The 27,640-nt window shown below is 34.7% G+C and overlaps 1 protein-coding gene across 3 annotated transcripts in view; it reads right to left on the bottom strand.

Moving 5' to 3' along the window:
* Positions 1–27,640, bottom strand: part of ATG10 (autophagy related 10) — a 129,243-nt gene that overhangs the window by 80,559 nt on the left and 21,044 nt on the right. The window contains exons 4-5 of one of the 3 annotated variants that reach the window (XM_087885858.1): positions 26,216–26,344; positions 24,244–26,007 (exon numbers count right to left, since the gene is read on the bottom strand). The exons of the other annotated variants lie outside the window; for them this stretch is intronic. Coding sequence (XP_087741984.1) covers positions 25,523–26,007; positions 26,216–26,342 — 612 coding nt within the window. The 5' untranslated portion in view covers positions 26,343–26,344 and the 3' untranslated portion in view covers positions 24,244–25,522. Of the gene's footprint in view, positions 1–24,243; positions 26,008–26,215; positions 26,345–27,640 lie in introns of those variants that run through there. 3 annotated transcript variants of the gene reach the window in all.

The raw sequence follows: 27,640 nt of genomic DNA, 5'->3' as shown, positions 1-27,640 counted from the left end.
CCCGCGGACCAGATTTAAGGACCTCACGGGGCAGATCTGGCCCGCGGGCCTTGAGTTTGACACCCTTGCTCTAGAGCAATATATCCCAAACCTGCACAAGTTATCCAAAATTGGGTAAAAGTGGTTCTTTGGGGGTGGGAGTAATGATACACAAACTCATTTTCCAATCACAACAGGAACTTTTAAACCAACTTAACTTTTTTACCTACATTGAGTAAAAAGAATTTTCTGCTAAGCAGTTGTGGGTAATGAAGGAAAAAGTTTGGGAAGCACTGCTCTAGAGGTTTTTAACTTTCTCAGTATCAATGATAGAAATTGGGTTCTGCCAGAAATCTTGTTGTTCACAGAAATGCTATAAATATAGGAACAGAAATTGTAGTTACTGCATGACTGCACAGTCTGCAGTATCAGATCATCACCTACATGGGCTGGGGGGGGGGGTAGCCCCTAATCCCATGGTTTCACCGGGGAGGGGGGATGAAAAGCTTGTCATAAAATTGTTTCCACAATAGTCCTTATTTCTGGCACTGTCCCAGGAACCAGTTTTTCTCAGGCTCATCTGACACTCAATATTGGTTTGACTCTAGATTTTATTTATTTATTGCACCCTGAAACTAGTAGTTTTCTGCTGTTCAACATGCTATTGCCCTACTCAGAATTAAGAGAAACACTTTAGGCTCAGAGGCTGTAGCTCAACAGATTACAGTGGCAGAGCCTGAAGTTGTGACTGGCACCAGTCCTGCTTTAGTATCTGCACCCTGGATACAATAAACACCTCTAAGTCTTCATTCTTGTTCCCAAAAGGTGATTCCAATCTCAACTCATAAAGAGCAATCAACTTTACCACAATTCAGCTGACCAGTACAAACATCATACAGAATTAAAAAATAGTATTTTGACTGGGGATATGCCAAACCATTCCAATTCAGACTCAACTTCATGAATGTGGGACAGAGACATGGTCAAATGCCTTCTCCCGGCTTTTGGAGAAAGCTCATTTATCTGATATTTTGGATTGACAGACATATCTTCCTCCGCAGAAAGACATTTGTGGAAACATATCACAGCCTTAGCAAGGTGTAACAAGCTTAGCAATAAATCCACATTGATTCCTGTTCATACAACAAAACAAGAGAATCTGGCACTAGGTAATGCATGAGACTTTAAATGCCAGAAGGTGCTTGACATGGCTATATTTGGTAGAGGGTGTTTTGATAACTCCCTAAGAATCCTTGCCAGATTCTTTTGGGCATTTCATGAAAGGCAACTGTCTGTCTGTTAGTAAACAAGAACTGCAGGATTTTTAACACCAGGATTTTAAAGAGATGCTGGGGTCCACTGTCCCTCAGATACTCTGAGAACAACAACACTTCTCGAGACACTGTTATCAATGCTAATGGCTGCCTAGCTTTAGACATGGATATAGTTTGAATTACAGTCAGTACTGATTTAACTCTTGTAACTGCTAGTGAAACCTCCTGCTAGAAAAGAGCTCAAAATCAGGAAGAATGATTATCCTGTGCTTGCCTTGAAAAGCCTTGACAGTGATGGCATGCATCAATTAAATGCCCATCATCCAAGCACAACAGACACACTTCATGTCCATCAGAAGCATGCCTTTACGACCATAACAGCCACTCCAAATCAAAACAATTCAAAATAGAAGACTTTGTTTACAGCTGAACAACAAAAAGAGTCTTTATGACATAGAACCTAAAGACTTTCTGGCAGTAAACCAAGAGCGTCTCCATTCCTGTGAAGGCTTCCTACAATAACAACGCTACTTGAGCCCCCCCACCCCCCCCCACCCACCCACAACATTATAGGATGACAGAAAAATAATCTCCACCAATCATCACTAGTGAATCTTCCTTTCTTGGGATGCTGAAACCTAGTAATAGGCATCAACTACCCTTTCAACAAGTCTTAACGATACTATGGAGCATCTACCCTGAAAGCTCAAAAAATATATAAAAGTTTTAATGTTGTAGGAACACTCTGATCACTCACCACAATATGAAGTATGTGAATAAAATTTGTAAATCCATATTTTAATATAAAAACATGCTATGCTGAATACAATATAAGTAGAAACACAATATATTCCCTTGCAATTTTAATATATGCATGAAGTCTTATTATCATTCTTACACTCTGCACAGAAGTTATGACAATGAGTAAAAATGAACTCCTTTAATGGATTACTCTGAGCATAATGATGCCCAAATATAATTGTTTCGTTTACTTTTGCCCAATTTTGGAGATCACAATATGAATTTTCCCTAAAAGTTTATTAGTTCAATAATTATCCTAATTCTCTAACTAGCAAACATACTAAACCAGACTCTTCAAGCATATTCTTACATACAAACAGAACTTCACAAATGCAATACTTTCATGGCAACATGGATTACAACTGGTTTCACAGGTAGTGAACAGTTATCCTGTGAGATTAAGAGGCACTGAGTTACTTAATATAACTGCACATATCTCCTAGTGAAAGGAATCAGTTTCTTGCCCCTGAAAAAACAATTAAGTTTCCTCCCAAGGGGGGGGGAAATTGAGAGAGAAAATAGAAAACTGTTTCCTAGCAGGAAAATTACTGTTCAGCAGAATATAGAGAATGCAGAATAGACTACTGTAATTCAGAGCACTAAGTCAAAATAGGTGGGAATTTTATAGCAATCTTGTTTTAAGAAAAACTGACTTGCCTTAACTAGTGTCTAGTTTATGGGTTATTTAAAATGGTGCCAATACGTCAGTATTTATGAGTTAAATCATCAATACATCAGTATTTATGAGTTAAATCATTTCATAGCATTAATCTTTAATCCATAATCTTATTTAATAAAAAGGAATTCTTTACTTCCTGCTCACTAGATCGCAGTCCAAATATTATCCCCAGCAAAGGAGGCTTTCAAAACAATCAATTAAACATCGGAGTTTGTCTCTAATGAGCAGTGACTCCGGAGCCGCCCTCACTATTTGGACCCAAAATGGCGGCCGCGATCCTCCCGGAGCACCAGGGATCAGCGTGCTCGCCTGCGGCTTTTTAAAACGCGGCAAAGCCGAAAGAGCTTCCCAGCCGGGACAGGCTCTTTCTCCTTAATCGATAAATGTGGGATGAGGAGGTTCTGGAGCCCCAGCAACACTCACCCACCACGAATAGTCAGGAACAGCTGCAGCAGCAAGCTGCCTCCTCTAATCTTCGGCTCCACTAATCAACGAACAGATCAAAAATAACAAAACCTAAGAATTAAGCTAATACTAAACCTAAGAACTAAATTAAACTCAATATCTGCCAGAGCAGATCAAAAGCAGTCTTGACAGCAAGACTGAGCGAAATATCTGGGGCTCCTGAGGAGAAGAGAGGCGTGGTTAAAGGAATTTAAAGAAACACCACACTCAGTCTTCTGACAAGCAGACAGCAAAAGCCCAATGAATGAATTACTGGGCAGCTCTATGGAAAAAAACTGAATTCTTTTTTTGTATATTAATTATTAATTGTATCATCACAATTGTCACAATAACAAAGCATATCAAAACCATCAACAGATTTTGTTTAACAGTAAACACAAAACATAGCTGAAAGTTTGTATCAAGTCAGTAATTTTTTAAGAGACATACAATTGGTTAAAGCAATCAAGAATAGCCTTTTAAACAGACCATTTTAAATTAGTGTGTTTTATCTTTAATATTGATACTTCCCTAAACTTTTGCTATAGTCTTTTGAAACATATTATGTGTACAATAAATGCTGATATTACAAAAGAATACATAATGGTCTATTGCTTTTATGTCAAATTAATTCTTTGCTCCGACAGCAAAACTTTATCCATAAATCCACACTAAAACAAAATAGAGATATTTAATTAACAATATTAGAGCTTAAACTTCACATGTAGCTTTGATCTTTCAAATGCAAAAGTATTTATATTTTAGTAAAGATCATTTAACACAATGATCTGTAATACCATGATTCAAGAAATGATGATTTAAAACTTTAACATAAAAATGTAACATATATTTAGCTAACAAAACATTAAATGTTTGCTAAAACTAATCAAAGGCCACAGAACAGAACTTTTCAATTTCCTGCTTCACAGAAATCAAACCAGCATTATGGGTTGACACAGTAAATAGTTCAATTGTAGCTAAATACAATTTAAGGCATTTTGAATTTGGATTCAATCACTTTTGAGATTTAGCAGAAATTGTAGTACCTTGGTATATATAAGAATTTTATTCAATAATAGAAATATACAGGCTCAGTTTTCCACTGTATTTTATTTGGTAATATTTCAAAATAAAGCAAATATTTCAGAGACACCAAAATCATCAATGCTTCATCATTTTAAAAGTTAACTTTAATATTTTGACCTGGTATTGATATCAATATTCCATATTTTAGCCAGTTCTTCAAGTTTTGAGGTAATGGTCTCCCCTGTCTCTCCTAATATCCTGGGATAAGTGATTTTCTTAATTTTGAGATGGTCTCATTCTTGCCAGAATTAAGTGAAGCATTTCAAGATGATAAGATGAAAACATATCCTCCTTATCTTTGGCAAATTCAAGTGAGGACACTATTGAAAACAGATGTGATTAATTGTGGTTTAGAGCCATGTAAGTTGGCTAGAAATGTTCATGAGATGTAACTTTAATGCAGAGGAAGGCGCTGCTACTTATTTGCCAGTTTTGAAAGACTCACTCATCCTTTGGGCTCTCTTGAGTAGCAGAAGAAACAGAAGGTCTTCTATTTCTTCTTCCTTTCATTTTTTAAAAAGTATTTTTATTGTTTCTGAATATTATTCTCATACTGCCTTGTAATAAATACAAATATGGTATGGTCATTCTTAATACTAAAATACCGTGTTTCCCCAAAAATAAGACCCTGTCTTATTTTTTTGAACCCCGAAATAAGCGCTTGGCCTTATTTTCGGGGAGGTCTTATTATTTTGGGACGCGTGGAGCAAGATGGGACTCCTCTTGCCGTCTTACCTGATTTCCAGCTCTGTATTTAAATATTTTCGGGGAGGGCTTATTTTCGGGGGGGAGGCTTATTTTAGCACATGTGCTCAAAAGCCCGATTGGGCTTATTATCAGGGGATGTCTTATTTTTGGGGAAACAGGATATTTATAATCCTGCTGGGGTGGAGGACAAAGCAATACACACCACATCATGCTCCATCCACCTAGTTGGATTCTTAGGAGATCTGGTCTTCATGAGTCACCCATGCTGCTGCTGCTACTGCTGCTGCCATTACTTCCCTTGTCACATTGGATTTCGGTCCAAAATAAATCTGGAGGGAAATTTCCCCAACTCCAATGAAACCTCCACAACATTCATAAACCATCTTTAAAAACAACTCCTAACATCACAGAACATAACCCTATGCCACCAGTCTCAGCATCATGCTTCAAAAAATATTTTTTTACAGCTTCCTCAAATTCCCATTGTTTTCCACCAATAATTACCATTCCTTTATCATAAACTCATGATTTATCTGGGAATAAACATGGTAAAATAAAACAAATCCTTCTAGTATTATTCTTAAATCTTTCACATTAAGAAACTTAGTCTTAAAGATTAAAAAAACCTAGTCTTAAAATGTCTTCCTTCCTTTCTTTTCTCATTTTCCATCTGTTTTCTTTCAAAGACTTCATTTCATCCTATTTTTTCTCCAAGAATTCATTAATATAATTTCACTTTACGTATTCTCTGTTCCAATAAACAAAGGAACACAAGGATACCCGTTGCCAAGCTAGCTGTATTCATTAAGCATACTTATCCAGGGATTTTCCCATTCCGCCATTTACAGTACCATGCCGGGATACTTAAATCAGAGTCATAGAAAGAAATACCTCTACCTCATATGCTCCACTGTCAGCATCTCCAGAAAGAGAAATCTTAAGCATAGTCCTTCAGATGTTCCTTCCTCACACAACTGGAATATCACTGATGTCCTAAGGGGGTCTTGAGTGTCTCTGAGCTTGGTGGTTTTCTTGCAGACATTTCATTATTCAACTACCTAGTTAGGTAATTAATCATCTGCAAGAAAACACCCACGCTCAGAGAGCACCAAGGACCTCACAATTCAACACTGAGTTATACTCTCTTCTATTGATATTGATGTCCTATTTTGACATTCTTGCTTGTAGCAGCACAAGGAATATTCTCTTCCTATGCATTGCATGTCTGCAACTCATGCTTGGTAACTTTACCTTTATATCTCTAACTACCTCAGCAATAAAGTCAGAACGTCTTTTGAAATATTTCCTGAACAGTCTCAGAGGCATGGGTAGTGGTCCACAAAAGGCAGAACAGATATCCCCCCCTCCTTTACCAAAAGATCCATAAACTGCCCATGAACTGCTTGGCATTTGGCCACCAAGAAGCCTTGGTTTAAATGCCAGAATGAGTTGGTTCTATTCATAGCAGCCATTATCCCCTCTTCTCCTCCTCTTCTTCTTCCATTTGTCACACTATGTCCTTCCCAATTCATGGATCAAGATAATGTACCCTAGCTGCTACAACATTCAAAACAAACAGGAAAGATATGTTCACATCCACTCCCCAAAGTTACAAGCAACTTCAGGGGTACTATCACATTACTCATGAACAAAATTATTTGTGATTGGATCAGTGCCACAAACCTCCTTAAGCGCTAATGTATTTGTCAGATAATTCAGTTATGTTAAATCTCTAACAGTCTCTGTACTGTTAACAAAACCCATACTTTTATTCTGGATTCAGGAGCACACTTCTGTACTCTAGAAGTTCCACGTTTCAAATAAGAAACAGCAACTGTTCCAACTGGATAGATATCAGCCAAGGCTAGTAAAGCCTTCACATAGACAGTTCTAAGTGGGTTACCAGTCCTTTTCAGTTTATTTTTCTGCTTTTTTTAAACCACTGTATAGCAGTGCAAAGCATCCTACATCCACAGGATCAATCATGATGCTGGATAGCAATCTTGGTTCCTTTGACTACAGTTAATTTATGTTACAGATTCTTCACATTTCACAGAGCATGGCTTAGTAATCAGACAAGACGGCTGCATAAAATATGCTAGAAGGGCTTAATTGCAAAATACTTCAGAAATATGTAAGTAGTTTTTAAGGAAAACGAGCTTTCCCAAGGAAGCAGTTTGACAGTGAGATGGGAAGCATATAAATTCGGTAAATAAATAAAATACAAAAGATATTAACTTTGCCATCTTGATTGCTAAAGATTTGTTTGCCATATCCCAAACTACTGAACAGACTCTGGAAGAGTCTGGAAACTGCACTGCCTCATTGCTCTTGCAAATCTAAACTTTCTCATCATATAATTTGTTTCAATACTTTGTCTGAGATTTTACAACTATGCCAGCTGTGTCACATGAAAGTTAAATGTGTCTTGTGTGATTTGCTGATCTTATTTATCAAGAGACAAAGAACACGTAGAAATAAAAGCAGATTTTCAACATTCACTTTGTGAACTAAAACTTTCACTCACTCATCAATTCATTGAACCATCTATTTGTCCAACTCAAACTTTACTTGGCCAGGATAGGTTTGAGTTCCAGAAGAAACCTACTGTGCATAGCACCTTGTGATTACTTAAACTACTCCCACTCCCATTCATTTCAACAGTGCCTAATGCCCTATAACCTCATTTACCAGTCTAGTAGCCATCTCATCTGCTGGTATTTTTCCACTTGAGTGCCCACTGCCTCATCCATTTTACATGGGAATCATCTTGCTTTGAGAACACTTCATATTTTTAAAACTACACATTTTGAACTTTCTGGCACATTTGCAAATGATGTCTAAGTATCCTAGGAAAAAGTTTTCAGTTTCTATGGACTATCATGTCCATTCATATCTTCATACAAATTTCACATACAGGAACCAAAGAATTCTTACAAATCACTATATAATAAAATATAGTAACAATATGGCAATATGCAAATAATTCTAACACTAATAACACAAGACTCTTTGCCATTTAGAGAAATAGGATAAACTAAAGAATTTTTTGGTATTTAGTTTATATGTGGCTCTAAATATTGCAAAGGGAGGATAACAAGTTAAACATCTCAATTCAGAATTTTCAAATAGAACAGAAACTCATAGAATCACCTGGCTAATTTCCTTTCAGTTATAAAACACAAACATCATTGACAAAAACTATTGGAATTCCTTAATGGCTGTTAAGAGATCCTTTGACTCTAGGGATCAAGCTACGAGTTTAGACTTCTGGTACATGCAATATTTAAAAAGTGTTCTGAAATCTAGGCATCAAAACATTTTATTAATTAACTTCTCCCTTATGAACTGGAATTGAAATTAATCGTACAAAGTCACAATGTCCATCTAGCACTATCTCTACTTCTACTAAAAAGTTACCATAGAAATGCTTTAGCGAGTTTGTAATACTGTAAACTAGAAACCATTTTAAATTACAACACTGTATATATTTATGCACATGTGTGCATGCCTTAGAGTTGGCACAATTTTAACATTTAAACATTGCTTTTAGGGGGGAAATTACAAACACTGCTACAAATTTCTAATAGTAAGAGCAGCTCAACAGTTAACCCAAAGAGGTTACCACAGAAAGATCAGAATCTCTTGACTTGATGGATTAATGCTGAAGCTGGACACCATCTGTTTTGACTATTTTGATTTGATTCCTGCCCATATTCAACTTGATGGCCAAAGTGGCCCCTCTAGCTGTATTGTGATAATGTCCCTTCCCTGAGGATGGTTAAAAAAATCTGTCTAACCAATCAAGCATTTTACAAAGCAAACATTTCTGGGTTATGAAAGAACACTATCTATGCAGAAGAATTAGCACGTGGACTCATGGACTAGGAGGGGCTGGGATTTCAAAATTCTATATTATTGTTTCAGAATTCCAGGGGAGTAATAATGCCAAGGAAATAAAACAGATTGGCAGATTTTGAGGCAGAAAAAAAAATGATCAACATTGGAGAGAAACGGAAAATGGTGTAACTCCCATCTCAACAATGAGATTTGTAATATTTTCAGAAAAGGAAAAGAGGAGAAAGAATGGAAACTCCTTTATGTGTCTTTGAGCTATTCTGCACTAGAGAACAGATTCACTTTCAAAAGATTTTCTAGCAGTCTAATTTAACTGCAGTAATGCAAATGGACAAATAATCTCAAATACAGTTTGTCGACTCCTTGTTCTTCGCAATGCACCATTCGTAAGACTGTTAGATGTAATTTCACAAAAGGAAATGACTGGCCCTAAGAGACATCTCTGAGATGAACAGTGTGTTCAGAAATGTGCTCTATTATCCTTGCAGAATACAAAAACAAACAGATCAATAAATGACAATCAATAAACTAGCCTGATCTTCCAATTGTGTTGGGACTTGTGAAGTTCTGATGTTTTCTTACATTCTTGAGCACACCAAATTGGCTGTTGCAAGCAATATCATCTCTCCCTCCCTCCCTCCCCCCCCCCTCTCTCTCAGATAAAATTAGGAGCTAAGCTGGAAACACTTGTTAACAATAAGAAATTATTTTCATCTCTTGGATTTAACTCCCTGCTCCTGCCATAAAAAAATTTATATATCTAAATGTATATCAAACCCATCAGAAAATTTGAAATAGTTATGACAAGTTTAATTAGTGGAAGAAAACATTACTTTTTTTAGTTATCCTACCTGTTGTTATAAATAAATCAAGGTAGCGAATATTCATCATTCTCCTTCCTGCTCCTATTTAGCCCATAACAAGAACACCATGAGGTGAGTTGGGGTGAGAGTTGCAAAGGGAGGATAACAAGTTAAACATCTCAATTCAGAATTTTCAAAGTGGTCCATCTGGCTTTTATGCCTAACACTGGATTAGAACTCACAATCTTCTAAGCCAGCACTGTAATCATTACATCAAATGGACTCTATATTATGTAAATAATTTATATGATATATATCCTGTAACTTTTACTTAGAATGGTGTGTGTGTGTATGTGTGTGTGGTTATTATCCAACTTGATTTATTATTTTAATCTAATTTTTCCAAGAGGTTGGGTCACCTAATCAAGTCTATTATGGTTAAAACAAGTCAGTAATTTAAAAAACCTAAAGTTACACTAAGATTTACAAGTTAAAGAATCCCCAAATCCCAACAACAGTAGTCAAGATATTAGTGCTTCATAGTACTGGCACAAAGTGCTGTAATTTTAAGAGAAGATTTTGAAGGTACGGTATTTCCTTAGAAATAGGAAATAGGAAAGACTATATACTACATCTGCAACTCTAAAGCTCCTGCAGCATTTCCAGTCCATCAGGTACAGAGCTACGGAATTTTAAACCTTCCTAATTATCCATAAGACTAAATTGGGTCCCAGATAATTTAGCCTTCACTTTTTACAAACCATTTATTTTTAAATGGAAGGAGGGGGCAAGAGACTAGAAGTGTGGAGTAAAATGAGGAAAAAAGAGATGATAAGAGGACTGATAAGAGCAAATAGAGAAACAAGGAAGCATTTAGTATTGCTTATCCCAGAACTCATTTGTTGTTCATATTGTGATTCATGTTAATTGTTATGGTAGGAAGAAATAAAATTTAATTTATATAAAAATACACAACCTAAAATCACAAAATGAGTAATGGGGTGCACAAACAGCAACCATATCCTTATCCCTCCTTGCTCTGCTTTCAAAAAATATTCAGATTTCAGGATATTTTAGCTTATTGAGATATGTTAGTTGCTTGAGAGTAATATGACTATCTTTGGTAAGTGCTGAGCAGAAATAAAAATCTGCCTGCATCACTTTTCTCAAAAGTCACCAATAAATTTGCAAAGTCAGTTCAGGAAATTCTTTTCATCTCTTTTCATCTCATTGCAGAGGCAGATTCTGCCCTACCTGAGGCCTCTGGACAGCAGTAAGTCAAGATAAAAATGGCTTCAGGTGTTATTATGCAACATCCGAGCAGTTCAGTATTGAGCACAGAGGCCTGAAGGAAAGTATCAGAGTGCTGGATCATCAGGTATCATCAAAGTATTTCACAGTACACTTTTCACAAGCTTCCACTGTATAATACAGATATACCTAAACTTTATCAATCTAATTTATTTAATATTAAATGATATTATTTTCTATTTAATATTAATGGATACATTATTTAACAATCCACGTATTGAATTTAAAAAGATAAACACCCTATATAAACCACAACTCTGGTAGAATCTGACAGATGCACGGAAATATTTAGATAAAAGGCAAAGCAAACCTGGGTTGATGGAATCAAATATCTATTTAACAATAGATAACTTGTTCTCCATAAACAGTTTCATGAAAAATAATTATCTATCCTAAATAATATTCAGTTTCCCACTGAATAGTTTTCTAAGAAAATGTTCATCTACACATGAACACACAAGCAAACAATTTGTTTGGAATAAAGAATGCAGCATGTTTGAAGGCAGCAGATGGAAGGAGAACATTACTGCAACAGCCAAGAGAGCTGTTAAAGCTTTCTGGCTATTTCTAAGCGATTTAATGTGCCTTCTTTAGAAGTTTGCACTCCCCTGTCACTTTATCTGATAGGTTTGAATGTCTGGAAAACAAATTTCATTGGCAAAATGTAACAGAATGGAAATAAATAGTTAGATATGTATTACAAAGTATCACTAGATAGTTATAAAGCTTGTATATAAAAAAATATTACTTTCACTGTGGTAAGACATTTTTGAATGACTGCAGTTTCCTTCAAATAAAGGGCCTGGTGGCTCTGCAGACTAAAAGCATTGTGATTAACACCAGCTGTCTGCAATTACTGTAAGTTTGAATCTCACCAGGCTCAAGGTTGACTCAGCCTTCCATCCTTTCTAAGGTAGGTAAAATGAGGACCCGGTTTGTGGGGGCAATAAGATGACTTTGTATAAAAAAAAAAATACAAAAGTATGAAGGCTATTGCTTAATGCATTGTAAGCCGCCCTGAGTCTCTGGAGAAGGGTGGCATATAAATCAAATTAAAAATAAATAAATAAATTTTAAAAAAATTAAAAAAAATTAATTCCTCTGAAATTAAAATTGCTATTTTCCTCTTATAAATTATCTTTCAATCATAATAAATGCCTCTTGCTTCTCTTCCTAGATATAAATTAACTGAGTATATGGCTTTGAGCAAATGCCAACAGATTCATGAACCTAAAATATTCATCTTTGTTGTTCTTTTCTTATTTGGCTGCTATGGAAAGCTTTCATCAGGATGCTCCTCAAATTTCACATGATTTTATTTTTAGATTTCAAAATTCCGAATACCTGGTATTGCTTTTAAATCTGCTGCCTTTCCAATCCCAGCTGTGCTCTTGTAACAGTGCATAAAGGCCAGATCAGCAGATGTTCACGGAAACCATGTGACTAATCATGCCTATACATATACTGTAAATTCTTCGTCAAGAGTTATAAGTCCCACGGTTCCTCTGGGGTATTAGGAAAGCATTTTAATGTACAAAGAAAGCTGATTATAATATACTGTTTTTTAATCAAGATGAACATAAATTGCCAAGGGGTAAAACAAGAAGCTGAAGACAAAACTTCTGAAATGAAAATCCAACATCCTGCTCATTATAGCACATAACTCCTAAGTGAAACTTACAAGTAGCCGATATTGTTTCAGTATCAATTTGCTGATCCTTTATTTCATTATCTTCTATACACGGGTTTTTCTGCAGTCAGTGACATAGAAAAAGGCTAAAGTAAAAGAAGCAATATTATTAGCATGCAGTAGACTTTTATTTAAGTTCACTTTCAGGCTGAAGTTAGCATGCAGTTGTTCATTTAGAAGTTCATTTGCAAAATCAGTTTAAGGGTTAACTAGTGAAAAAAGATAATTAAGTTAAACTTATTACTAAAGGATAGTTATGGCACTGTATGAAAGATATTTGATCCATAAAGTTATTTTGTACCCATAAAAAGTTATTTTGTATTTATGATATAATAATCCTGTGAGACTATTCATTTTCACATTATAATTTTATTATTATAACGCTGTTTCCCGAAACACTAGGGTCAGGTGGTTGAGGGAGCTCTCCTGGTGACATGGTCTTTCTGATATTTTAACTTGGACATGAATTACATGCAAATGCTGAAGTTCTTGTTTTTAATTCTTACATGTTGCCCAGAGAGAATGAATTATTTAAATAAATAAATAAATAAACAAGAGAACAAGTGGGAGTTCATCAGGAGGTAATTCTGTAACAATTTTACCTTGAATGGAAATACAACTTGCTCAGATTAATGGACAAGAATGGTCTCTGGAATTTAGATAGATAGATAGATAGATAGATAGATAGATAGATAGATAGATAGATAGATAGATAGATAGATAGATAGATATTTATTTATTTATTTATTTATTTATTTATTTATTTATTTATTTATTTATTTATTTATTTATTTATTTAATAACATTTATTTGGCTGCCTATCTCACATGACAGTTCTGGGGAGCCTACAAACAAACCATACACAAAATTGAGAAAGTTCAAAAATTAATATTATTATTATAAAAAGACTAAGAGAACATTAGAGTACAAACAATGGAACCACCTCGTCAGGCCACCCTTGAGATTCCATGCCTGTTTTTAAAGGATTTACATACAGAAGGTCAGTAGAGACAGGACCAATCTCATTTCATGGGAGTTATTGTTTTACCGGGTGAGTACCATGGCAGAAAAGACCATCTCCTGGGTTCTGACAGATGTAATTCCTTAGAAGATGGGACCCAGAACATTTGCTGATTCAATAAGAATTAATCTGATCCTATTGGTTTGTTAGTCTTCAACACTCTGAAGTGCTTCCATTAGACAATTTATGAAAGGAAGAAAATTGGGGAACCTATTCTTATAAGCTGCTGTCTTGGCCACACAGCAGGTTTAACTTAATTTATAGACTTTTCCATACTTAGTTAAGAATATGTGCAATCTTTTCTTTTGATTTGAAACAAAATGTTAGATGATCCCAAATCACTGTAGTTTGTCTACCATAATTAATGGTTTAGAGTGACGCATAAACCAAGCCAGTAATAGTTTCATCAACAAGCCATAGTTAAGTCAAGTATTATTTTGCCCATGTATTTTCTACACACAGAAAACTGCTGTCAATATACTATAACCAATAGTTATTCTATGCTTAGGCTATTTGAAACTATCATATCCATTTTATTGTGTGCATTTAAAAATGAATCTCATTTTGTATTTCAAATCTCATAATGCATCACTATCAAAACTTTAAATATTAATATCAACATATTTTTAAATACTGTTCTCCTGAATTCAGAAGAATATTCAATGTGAAGGAAACTAAGAAACAGTACTTTTACATAAAAGAAAAATCATAACTCATTAAAAGTTAAAACAGAATTATGAAAATAGGTATTTCATAAAAACCATAGATTAAGCAGACTATTCAAGTCCTGGCTTACATATAAAGGTTTTTCAGTTTTTTCTTAGCTTCTAAATAATACACAAAAAATCATATACTCCAAGATTATTGTATACAAATACAGATCAGAACCAAATATTATGCACTTGTATTGCTGGATAATGACTAATTAACGCTACAGTGATTAAAAAATAATAATTTAATATACTTTTTAACCAACTATTTCACATGGTGCTTCATAAAATTAATCAGTTAATAAAATTTTGGCTTGTTTTATTGTCTTGAATTGTATTTTATTTCATTTAAATTTAAATGCTGGATATCCCTTAGAAACATTTTTGAAGAATTCATTTTATATATTAAAGCTAACTTTATATCTGCTCATAAAAAATTATTACTGATGTCATAATATTCATTAGGAAATATACTACATTGTTATTCATCAACATAAATTGCTACATTACAACAATACACAATAGACTTTTGTACTACCAGCACATATATAATGGAGAAGCTCAAAAGTCAGAAACTTAAAAAAAGGATCAGAATAATGATCCTATTAATTTTATTAAGGTTTAAAGCTAAAGCTAATGACAAAAGTACTCATGTATGCATGTATGTATGTATTTTGCTTTAATTTATATGCCGCCCTTCTCTGGAGACTCAGGGCGGCTTACAATGCGTTAAGCAATAGACTTCATACTTTTGCATATTTATACAAAGTCACCTTATTGCCCCCACAATCTGGGTCCTCATTTTACCTACCTTTGAAAGGATGGAAGGCTGAGTCAACCTTGAGCCTGGTGGGATTTGAACTTGTAGTAATTGCAAGCAGCAGATATTAATAACAGTGCATTAGTCCACTGTGCTACCAAGGTTCTTTTTTATAGTTTTATATTTTATAGTTCATACAATAAGCATTTTACATGCTACAAGAAAACACTGAACATTAAGTTACAACTGCTTAATTTCTCTATTAACATATTTAATACAGATAGCCCAGGTAAAACCCAAAAGATCAGAACTCCTTTAGTGTTAACAGGAAATTAATGAACTTTCAAAACACAAAAATTTTGGAAATTCCATTTATTTACAATCTGAATAATGCTTGTTCCGTACACAGAATAAAATGTTTAGAATAATCAAGAAAAGTGTATTGTAGGGATTTCACCAGGATATTTATTAATGCTTTTCAAATTGAGAAAAAAATATGAATTAGAGATAATATGAATATGTTCACTATTGGCATTATTTGATAAACAGTAACTAACAATTTGACATGCTGGAACAATAATTTCAGGATAAACATGAATAACCATTTCTATGTAAACTCCAGGAGGTATGTTCAATTACTTATTACATTACATTCTAAAGAAATGAATGTGTTTTTCTTCACAATTTATTCCAATTTATTGTACTTTAAAAATCTGAGAATTGTACAATCTAAAAAAACAAACAACCCTGCAATTCAATGTGCATCTTAATCCAAAAACTACAAAAGGTCACTTTGCTTACTTCAGTTAATGGATTTTTTTTTTACATTAATGTGATGTCTTATTCTTCTTGGCATATCAGAAGCCAAAGAAAATCTGAGAAATGTATATAATTCAATTGTAAAGCACATACAATATATGCAAAACATCCCAAATGCAATCCTGCCAACTACCAATAGGCCTGACTATCTCCAAAGAACCATTTGAGTAAGGAACGTCATATTTTTTTCATAGAAGAAACAGTATCTAGGGATCAGAGGTGCAGAGATGACTCTATCATTACCAGTTTTTAAGTGAGTTTATAAAACTTGGTTCTGTTGGCATGCCAGTAGAAAGAGAATTATGGTCTGTTCCCTACTTGAGTTAAAAGGAAAGAAAATGAAGATGCTTAGGCTGATTGTTCTGATGACTGCAATGTCCACGTTAAAGTTCACTTATTGGGATCAGCTGAGAATTTCATAACTACCATGGCTCTGTCACATATCAGCTCCAGTTTCATAGGATGCTTTCAGTACGACTATAAGACATAACGTATTATGAGCAATAAATCTAATAGAGCTTCTTAGAAAAACGCATATTCTTATATCTTTCCTTTCCCTTTTTTAATTTATTAGATTTTTAAGGCTGCCTGACTCCAAAAAGAATCTGGGAGGCTTAAAATATTTCAAATACATAATTTAAAACACAATTAAAAACATAACCACCCAGACAAAAGAATAACATTAAAATTCAAAATCCATTCAGGATCCTACTCGAGGGTATGAGACCAGAGCCAAGTCTTAAAGGACTTGGGAGAGTAGGAGCTGTACCTATTTCTGGAACTGCTGTTTCAGAGGACAGAGGCTGTAATATATACATTGCTTTATCTTTGCCCATTTCAACTTTTTCACCTTAAATGGTTTCTGGAATATCCCTATATTCTCTTTTTTTCAACTAACTTGGCCATTGCAGGAAACACATCAAAGTCCAATGTTGAATGGCAGAAAGTGCAATGTATGTTTTCTGCATACATTATATAAAATTGAATCAACTCAGGTACAAACTATACATTCAAAACTATTAAATGCAATTGAAAATATACATTTTTTAGATTATTCCTGTTATAGTTCCATACCTTGTAGTTTTAGCAAAAGTAACAGCTGGCAGTTTATGATCTAGCTTTAAAATACAATACTTGGATTTGGAATTTTTTTCCCTCTGAGACCAGTTTCACATTCCTGTTGAATGCTGGATTTCATTAAACTTGTTTACATTTTTTCTAAGTAATGTTTATTAAATTTTAACTTCAGATTTTTACTCCATAACAAATAGTGTAGTTCTGCAAATATTTACATTTTTGTTCAAGCTATTTGCTTCTATACAAAAATAAGAATGGTTTTATTTTTTTAAATTTGAACCCATTTGCTTGTTTGGGGAAATTATTAATAAACACACAAGTTTTTTGTATGATTAATATGTGCACATATGATGCCCTTAATGAAAATGAATTCTAATAGAAATACTAATTTTTAAACTAACTTTAAAATTAAATGATTATGTTCAGCATTAACAATTTGGCAGCTGATTTTTCCAATGGAAAAATTTCCATCTTTAATCCAGAGTGACTCTTTCCATCTGTTGTAGTCTCACAATAAAAGCAAATCACACAAAACATACATGTGCATAGGCTCTATTGACACTAAATTTGACATTTATAGAAATTTATCTGATTACATTCTATCCCAGGGACACAATTCAAAGAAATCAACCCACCTATTTATGTTTTTCACAGTACAGAATGTATTATTTATCTATTAGTTCCAATCTCTAATTAATCTATCAGTGCATTTAATCAATTAAAAACATTAAGAAAAAGTAATACACCTTTGAGTTGAATTTGACTCTTGGCACATAGACATAATTAATTCTCATACCAATTAATTGCAGATCAAAATCTTTAGACAGAGTTGTATTCAACTATAACAAATCTACAGTGCAGATTTCACAAATTACAGGAATTGCAGAGAGGAAAGCAATTCCCTATCATGCAAGCAACAATACATTCCAATTCCATGCAAGCAATAATCCACTTCCACATTACACTGGGTATGGCCCATGAAAAGAAAGATAAGTGACTGGCCAATTCCATATATATGTATTTCTATAAAGTTTAGATAGCTTTTCTGAAAAATGCTTCCAAAATCCACCAAGTCAATATCTTTATTAAGCCAACTGAAGTGTTACAAAACTGTTACAAGCAATCAAGTTTCAACAACTCTTCATCTGGGTTACAGAAAGATGGAGGGGAAAAATGGTTAGGGAAAAGCAGCTGATGTTAGATGGCTCTATTGTTACCGTATTTTCCGGCGTATAAGACGACTTTTTAACACATGAAAATCTTCTCAAAAGTTGGGGTTCATCTTATACGCCGGCTGTCGTTCTCCTGTAACCAGGCAGACCAGCCCGAAAGGCTCTGACGAGCCTTAAATGGCTCTGGCGATCCAAGCTCTGACGATCCCAGCTTTGCCTGCTAATCAGGCAACGCAGCTGGGATCGCCAGAGCCATGTAAAAGAAAAAAACTTTTTTCCTTATACATGGCTCTGGCGATCCAAGCTCTGACGATCCCAACTGAGTTCCTGCTAATCAGGCAACGCAGCTGGGATCGCCAGAGCCATGTAAAAGGAAAAAAGTTTTCCCCCTCCAGCTTGCTTACCTTAGCTGCTAGTCGCAACGCTTGCCTTGCTTCACTTGCCTGAATCCATTCCATCAGCAAGCAACTCCCTGCCTGCAATCAAGCAGGCAGGGAGTTGTGGACTTCAACTCCCAGAATTCCTCAGCCAGCAAAACAAAGCTGGCTGAGGAATTCTGGGAGTTGAAGTCTACAAGTCTTAAACTTGCAAAGGTTGGAGACCCCTGTTCTATTGGGTAAGTTTTTTCCCCCTTTGGGAGCTTTAAAAAAAATAGTTAATTGGGGTTTTTTTTTAGTTGTTCTTTTTTAGACCTAGCCATTTAAAGTTTAGGAAGTTTTAAATTTAGTTTTCATATAAAAATAAAAATAAAATAACATTTGTGCAGCTTTCTGAGATTTAGTGTGTTTCTGTAGTGTTTCACTCTAACTACACAAACACAAAAAATCTCACAAAGCTGTATGTGGAATTTTGTGTGTGTAAAGTGTGAAAGTTGGTTTTTTTGGGCTTTTTGTGGCTGTGTGAGGTTCCTGCTTGTGTAGGGGCCATTTTGGGTCTAGCACAGCTGCTTTTACATTGTGGGTGAGCCAGTTGATGTTTTTTAATTTTTATTTGGTGTGCGTTGGAAGAGGGGTAGTCTTATACGGCGAGTATAGCCCAAACCCTATATTTTAACAGGAAAAATCAGGGGTCGTCTTATACGCCCAGTTGTCTTATATGCCGGAAAATACGGTAGGTGGAGTTGTAAGGAGTTTCTGATGTGCAATTGTATACTATCAATACAAAATAAGATGCAAAAACAATTTTATCTAATGCATGCTTTAGTTTGACCACATAATCTGGGCAACATTACTTTTAATATAAATATACAAATTTATATTACAAATATCATGCTGCAGATTTGACAAATATTGCTTGCTTTTACTAAAAATATTCTAAATCACACCAAGAAATGTGTATTAAAAATATAATTATTCTAGTAATTTCTGTATAAATATACCATATATATTTACAATGATTATGAAGTTTTAAGTAGAAATTAACATTAAATATTTTAAATAGATTAATATTAATTTAACTGACAGGAATATTTTAGTTGTCAATGTGAAATAACTATATGAAATTAAAGGCATCCTTAATATTTGTGAAATTTAATTTAAATGTCTTATATTAAATTTGATTACTAAATATATTACCTCATAGTTAAGTCCCACAGCTGGTAAATGTTGTGCAAGGCAATTTATTTTCCATAACACTATTAAAAAAATTTTTTTGCATTATAATTTTTTTTAATTCAGTTCTACCCCTTGACCTTTGAAAGGCTAGTGCTGTCTCACTTGAAAACCATCACGGATCCGCTGTTAGACCCCTGCAATTTGCATACCGAGCAAATAGATCAACAGATGATGCTGTTAATATGGCTCTGTACTACATCCTACAACATTTGACTCTCCAAAGACCTACGCAAGGGTCCTTTTTGTAGACTTTAGTTCAGCATTCAACACCATCATTCCAGATATTCTTCTAACTAAGCTAAACCAGCTAGCGGTACCTGAACACTCTTGTAAATGGATCATAAGCTTCCTAACAGACAGGAAGCAGCAGGTGAAGCTAAGCAGAATCACATCAGATATCTGTACAATTAGCACAGGGACCCCACAAGGCTGTTTGCTCTCTCCACTTCTCTTCTCTCTATATACCAATGACTGCATCTCAAACGATCCATCTGTTAAAGTACTGAAGTTCGCAAATGACACAACAGTGATCGGTCTCATTCAAGACAATGATAAATCCGCATACAGATGGGAGGTTGAACAACTAGGCTCGTGGTGTGACCAGAACAATCTGGAACTGAACACACTCAAAAGCGTAGAAATGGTGGTGGACTTTAGGAGAAACCCTGTCATACTACCACCTCTTACAATACTAGACAACACAGTATCAACAGTAGAGACCTTCAAATTTCTAGTTTCTACCATATCTCACGACCTAAAATGGACACCCAACATCAAAAACTTCATCAAAAAAGCACAACAAAGAATGTTCTTTCTGTGCCAACTCAGAAAGCTCAAATCAGCCCAAGAAGCTGCTGATACAGTTCTACAGAGGAATTATTAAGTCTGTCATCTGCACCTCTATAACTGTCTGGTTTGTTTCTGCAACCCAACAAGACAGACAGAGACTTCAGAGGATAATTAGAACCGCAGAAAAAACTATTACTATCAACCTGCCTTCCATTGAGGACCTGTATACTGCACGAGTATACAGTGTGAAAATATTTACAGACCCTTTACATCCTGGACATAAACTGTTTCAATTCCTACCCTCAAAACGACGCTATAGAGCACTGCACACCAGAACAACTAGACACAAGAACAGTTTTTTCCTGAACGCCATCACTTTGCTAAACAAATAATTCCCTCAACACTGTCAGACTAGTTACTAAGTCTGCATTACTATTAATCTTCTCATTGTTCCTATCACCCATCTCCTCCCATTTATGACTGTATGACTGTAACCTTGTTGCTGGTATCCTTAAGATTTATATTGACTGTTTCCCTATGACTATCATTAAATATTGTACCTTATGATTCTTGACGAATGTATCTTTTATGTACACTTTGGTATGCACCAAGACAAATCACACATGACCAATAAAGAATTCTATTCTATTCTATTCTTTGAATCAAAATTCAAGTATCATAAAATATAAACCAGATTATTTTTTTTAAAAAAGAGAGAAAGAGAAATTACCAGAAACGAAAGTAAAGAACGTAAGTCAAGACAAATTTCCAAATACGGTTTTTTAACCTACATTGTTATCCTTTATCAACCATTTTTTAAAAAAACAAATGAGGCTCATAGATAAAGGCTCAATTTGATAAACTGAATAAAAGGCAGGAGCAAGTCTAACTCACAAATATCAATTCATATATCACCTATACAGATATCATAATACCCATTGCACAGAAAGAAAATTAGTGATGCTCAGAAAAATATACAGAGAAAATGGGAACTAAAACACTAACTCCAGCCATACAGATCCATTAGATGAAAAAAATCCAGATGCATACACAGGGGAGGTGAAAAGAGAGACTAAAGCAAATACACTACAGAAGAATCAGAAATAACAAACACCTCACATATCAAACAAAATCCACAGCAAATCAAAACAATCCAGTTAAAAGACATATACTCAAATGTCATCACTTTTTTAAAAAAGCAAGTAAAGTACTCATGCCAAAGAGGCTTTATAAGCATAATACTAACACAAGATAGCTATTGCCTTCCAGGAGGCTTCCTCTATTATGCCTTTTTCTAGGTGAGTGATTGATATGCTTTAAAGCAGTCAGAACAGCCACCTGCCATTTTATCTTGTACAAATGTCTGTGGTCTCCAGGCACGCTAGGAAATACAGATTATGGATAAACACTGCAACTTCACCACCAGTTTTGTTTTCAGATTTTTATTTTTTATTTGTTTAACTACGAAAACCTGGAGCCAAAGGTTATGTTAAAACAAGAAAATAAAACCAATATAAATATAGCTGGTTGCAACATGACAAGTAACTTTAAAGTAAAAAATGGGTTTTGCGGCATTACTTACAAAATGATAAAGGTGGATTAAATATCTAATAAAAAAGTAATATATACTGTATATACACTGCTCAAAAAAATAAAGGGAACATAAGCAGAAGACATCCGAGATCTGAATGAATGAAATAGCCTTATTAAATACTTTGTTCGTTACATACAGTAGTTTTGTGTTCCCTTTAGTTGTTTGAGCAGTGTATAAACTACTGTATGTAAAGAACAAAGTATTTAATAAGGCTATTTCATTCATTCAGATCTCGGATGTCTTCTGCTTGTGTTCCCTTTATTTTTTGGAGCAGAAGACCCCTTGCATAAGCCTGATGATGGCAGATGAGATTCTGTTGAAACGTTGCCAAAGTGCTCTTAATCTTACACCGGAGAAGACCCGAATACACCAAGACTTGCATATGCATATAAATATATATATATATTTATACACATTAGAAATATATATATATATATATATATATATATATATATATATATATATATATATATATATATATATATATATATATATATATATATATATATATATATATATGTTTTCTCAGGTTTTCGCGGGTGTTTGTATGTAGGTCTTTGGTTATTCGGGTCTTCTCCCACGTAAAATTGGAAGTGTCTTGGCGATGTTTCGACGAAGTCTCATTCGTCATCTTCAGGAGCAATTGCTCCTGGAAGCACGAAGCCGAGAACACCAGCCTGAAGATGACGAATGAGACTTCGTCGAAACGTCGCCAAGACACTTCCAATTTTACGTGGGAGAAGACCCGAATAACCAAAGACCTACATATATATATATATATATATTATATATATAAATATATATATATATTTACACACACACACACACACTATATACTGAACTAGGGCTGCATAAAAATCTTGGTTTACGTAGGAAGAACCTGGCTAAAGATAGATAGATAGATAGATAGATAGATAGATAGATAGATAGATAGACAGACAGACAGATAGATAGATAGATAAGTCTTGGTGTATTCGGGTCTTCTCCCGTGTAAAATTGAGAGCACTTTGGCAACGTTTCGGCAGAATCTCATCTGCCATCATCAGGCTTATGCAAGGGGTCTTCTGCAGCAACTGCCGTTATTATTTCAAATCTGGTGCTAGTAGTCTGCTTTGCTGGGATGGCCCCACCTCTTCGTTCTGATTGGTTGGGAGTCCCAGTCTGTTTCTATTGCCTTGGCTTCGGGTGTATGGTCAGTTTTTCTTCACCAGGTGGCAGGGCTTCATCTTTGTGGCTGGCTGGAATGTGATTTGGTTGGAGGTCTTGGGCTGTGTCTGTCTGGCTTCTGGGGTGTAGATTTTTCTGTCTGTGGGTGCTGGGACTCGTTTTTTGACAAGGGCTAATTTCCAGATGTCTGGTAGGCGGGAGGTATCATCACGTTTATTCATGTATTATATAAATTTATATTATTATTAATATATTTATTATATCATAAAAATTATATAAATTTATATTGTATCTTATAAAATATTTGACCGTTACAGGGAGGAGTCATAAAATGAGGGTGTGGCTAACTGATGAAGGCAAATAAGCCAGAAATAGATCTATTTTAGTCTCCCTTAAGTCTTGCAACAGACAGCATAATGCTGCTTAAATGACTGATAAAGCCTAGAAAATAATGATTTGGGATGTCACTTAACTATGGCTATATAAACATCTTGATTTACGTAGGAAAAACCCTGGCTAGAACAGTAATGCACATATAGACCTACGAAAAAAGAACAAAATAAATATTTGACCGCTACAGGGAGGAGTCATAAAATGAGGGTGGGGCTAACTGATGAAGGCAGGGTGGATTTGATTTAAATCAAACTGATTTAAATCATGATTTAAATCACGATTTAAATCATAGTCAGTAAGGCTTGATTTAAATCATAGTTTTCTACATAAAGACTAATTCTTGCTGGTATAACTTTAATATGCAAGTAGATGAAGATTTTTAGAATAACAACTTTTCATATTAGTTTTTTTATCCCCAGTTTAATCGGTTAATCATTCATATTTGGACAACTTTTCTGTTGTACTTAGGAAGGAGAAAAATAATCATTACCTTAATAATAACAATTTAAATAGATTTATTCAACTGAAACAATAACATTACAGCATATGTTATTTGCTTAAACAAATATCCATGTTTATTAACTAATTTGGCTAAACAAAATATATATATTTTAAGAAACTTAGACTGTCAGCCCAGCCTACACATGAAAAACTTAAATACTGTCCTCTAGCTCACTCATCATCTTCATCTTCTTCTTTGTTCATAATCTGGAAAAGAAAAACAAGCTTTCCTGCTTTATCGGGTCCCAAACGATTTCTCAATTTATAATGAATGAGTCCAAAGGAAGAGAATATTCTTTCAACGCCTGCAGAAGAAGCTACTGCTGTTAAAAGTGAAATCATTACTTGAACAGTCTCTAAATCCAAGTGCTTAAGTGACTTCCACCAGTTCACTGATGTGACTTTCTTTAAAATATCTTCAGCAAACATATATTTCTTGAATGGTTTCCCCTTAGCTTTGAAGTTTATTATAGTTAACATTACAGATGGATGATTGCTGGATACCCATGTCATAGCTAACTCCTCTTCCTCAACACTTAAGTTTTGACCCTGATACTGGATATTGACAATATTTGCCAAAAAATGAGCTGGAAACAGTACTTGTCCCATTCGTTTTTTTAATGCTTGTAATTTAATTCTGTCCATGTGTAATTCTGTTTTTAAGTGTTCACTCAGTTCCGTCCAAATTTCAACAGCATCAGCAATAAAACAGCTATTTTTCTGTATTTTGTTTAAAGCTTCAGAGATGGGTTTCAGGATGCTCAGCATATGTTCAACATTTCTCTTAAGCCCAATGTTGAGGATTTTGGCCGTGACAGTGCCATCTATTTTATCTCGATTTTCTTCACAAACTGTCATCAGAATAGGCCAGTTCTTGATATACTGCTCAAAACAGTCCACCACAGAGTTCCATCTAACATCTTGTGGGAGCGTTAGCTTGGTTCCACCCATCATTTTCAGAGCTGCTGCAGCAAAATGATTGTTACGAAAGTATTTAGCAATTTCAACAACATTAGTCTTTATTTCTGGAACACTTAAGTCTTTGGCTAAAAGGTGCAGCAATTGAGCACTGCAACCATATATTATTAGCTTTGTATTCCCTTCCTGCTCTTCTAAATTTCTTCTCATCTTGGATACATTTGCAGCATTGTCTGTGACCAAACTGCGTACTAGACATTTGAATTTTTGTTCACATGTTATTATAGCTTTTACTGCCACTTCTTGTATATGCATTTCCTGACGTATCAATTGTTTGTGCAAGGAAGACTTTCCCTTATTCTGTTGTTATACAAGCACATACAACAGGATCATTGTGGACATTACTCCACCCATCAATACTAAGGTTAACAATTCTATCCTCCAGAGCTGTTGCACATTGCTCCATTTCTCTGTCATACACTTTATCCAGCAGTTTCCCTGCAACATCTGCTCTGTTGGGTGGACTGTATCCTGGTCTCAGTGACTGAACCATATTAATGAAATGTGGGTTCTCAGTCAGACGGAAAGAAGAATTCGTTGCATAAACAAACTGGGCAATTTTTTCATCAATTAACTCTTTTTCTAATCTGCTAGTTTTTATCACAAACTTATCTATGGTGGTTCCAGGAGGGAAGGGTTCTTTCTTTCTTTTAGGTGATAGTGATATGTGGCTGTGGGTGTCTGATGATGATGATGCTAATGAAGCACTATCCTGGATGGATAACTCTGAAACTGTAGAACAGAAGGATGGTGATCTTGAAGGTGAATCCATGAATTCCCCTAAACAAAAAAGTCAATGCTGTTATTTTATTGTTTATACAATTTCTGTTTATTGTACACAGCACTGCCCCAAAAGGAATATTTGCTTTTCTTCATAACTGTACCAAATGACAGTAACATGCAGTAATAATAAGAAATATAATTTTGCTCAAACATGACAGTTCAAGGCAGTCTTTAGAAATATGATTCAATAAAAATGTTTACCAACCTGAAGATCCTGCCTGTTCAAATGTGTTTCTTTGGTCATCTTCATCACAGCACTTCTCATGATGTTGCCTCATTTGGGCCACCAGGCCTTGCATTTCTTTGTTGCAGCGTTTGCAGCTTGCATGCATGCCTGCCTTACCGATAGGTAAAGGAACTTCATTAAAATATTGCCAAACTGGGTCTCTTTTACAGCCTGCTGCCATTATAGGTTTTTTCCTCCAAGGAAAGAATGTGATAAACCTCAGGTCATACACACAAAAAGATCCAAAGACTTGTCTGTCTGTGGCTGTGCAGTATTGTGTTCAGAAAGTTTCACTTTCATTTTGTACTGCTTGTCTGCTTGCCCCTTCCTCTTCACACTTAGTTTCACTTTCTTCTTGTGCAGATCTATTCCACTCCAAACAATCAGAAAAATATTGTTTCTATTCTATTCACTGAACTTCTTGAAACTTAGCACTGAAGGGGTTGATTCTGTATTCATAGGTTTGTAGAACAATAGGATTAAGGTCTTTTTCTCAACTCTGTTCATGTTATAACATTTTTGCTGTGAAGAAGAGGCATGTGATCTCTGCTGAGTCAAATTCAGTTTTGAGAACTGCAAAAGTAAACCAAGCATCCGTGGGCAGAGAAACTGCCCAATAATCTTACAAAAACCTCTGGAAGAGCATGACATTGTGAATGGATTAATGGAATTTATTTACCAAAAAAATTAAACATATACAGCCTTATTCTACATAATTAAAAAACTAATCTTTATTTCATGATGGAATAACCTTTGGATGGTAATATATTTTCCTCAAAAAGCATTTTATTTAAAAAAATCTGATTTAAATTAAAAAAAATCTGATTTAAATAAAAAAAAATCCAATTTAAATCAAAAAAATCTGATTTTTTTTTATTTTTTTTATTGATTTTTATCCACCCTGGATGAAGGCAAATAAGCCAGAAATAGGTCTATTTTAGTCTCCCTTAAGTCTTGCAACAGACAGCATAATGCTGCTTAAATGTCTGATAAAGCCTAGAAAATAGTGATTTGGGATGTCACTTAACTATGGCTATATAAACATCTTGATTTACGTAGGAAAAACCCTGGCTAGAACAGTAATGCACATATAGACCTACGAAAAAAGATATATATATATATCTATGTGTGTGTGTGTACACACACACACACACACATATTATTGCTTATGAGTAGGTATTATGGTTTTCTCCTAGTTGCTTTGACTATGTAAGTTCCAGACTCTTATGATCCATAAATCTTGCATTGATATAATGGGAGACACAAGTAAGTAAAACAATATACACGTAGTATAAAAACAATTAAACCTTTTCTAATGTTCCGTTTTATGCGGTCGCTACATTAAAGTCACTATGGCCTTTATGAGTTTCTATAAGTTCAAAATATTGCTGGGTTTTTTCCTTA

This window comes from Pantherophis guttatus, chromosome 2 (genome assembly GCF_059756535.1).
Source record: "Pantherophis guttatus breed Tessera chromosome 2, ASM5975653v1, whole genome shotgun sequence".
NCBI classification, from domain to species: domain Eukaryota; kingdom Metazoa; phylum Chordata; class Lepidosauria; order Squamata; family Colubridae; genus Pantherophis; species Pantherophis guttatus.
Note: the sequence above shows the minus strand (reverse complement) of the source record. Positions and strands in the feature narration are given on the sequence as shown.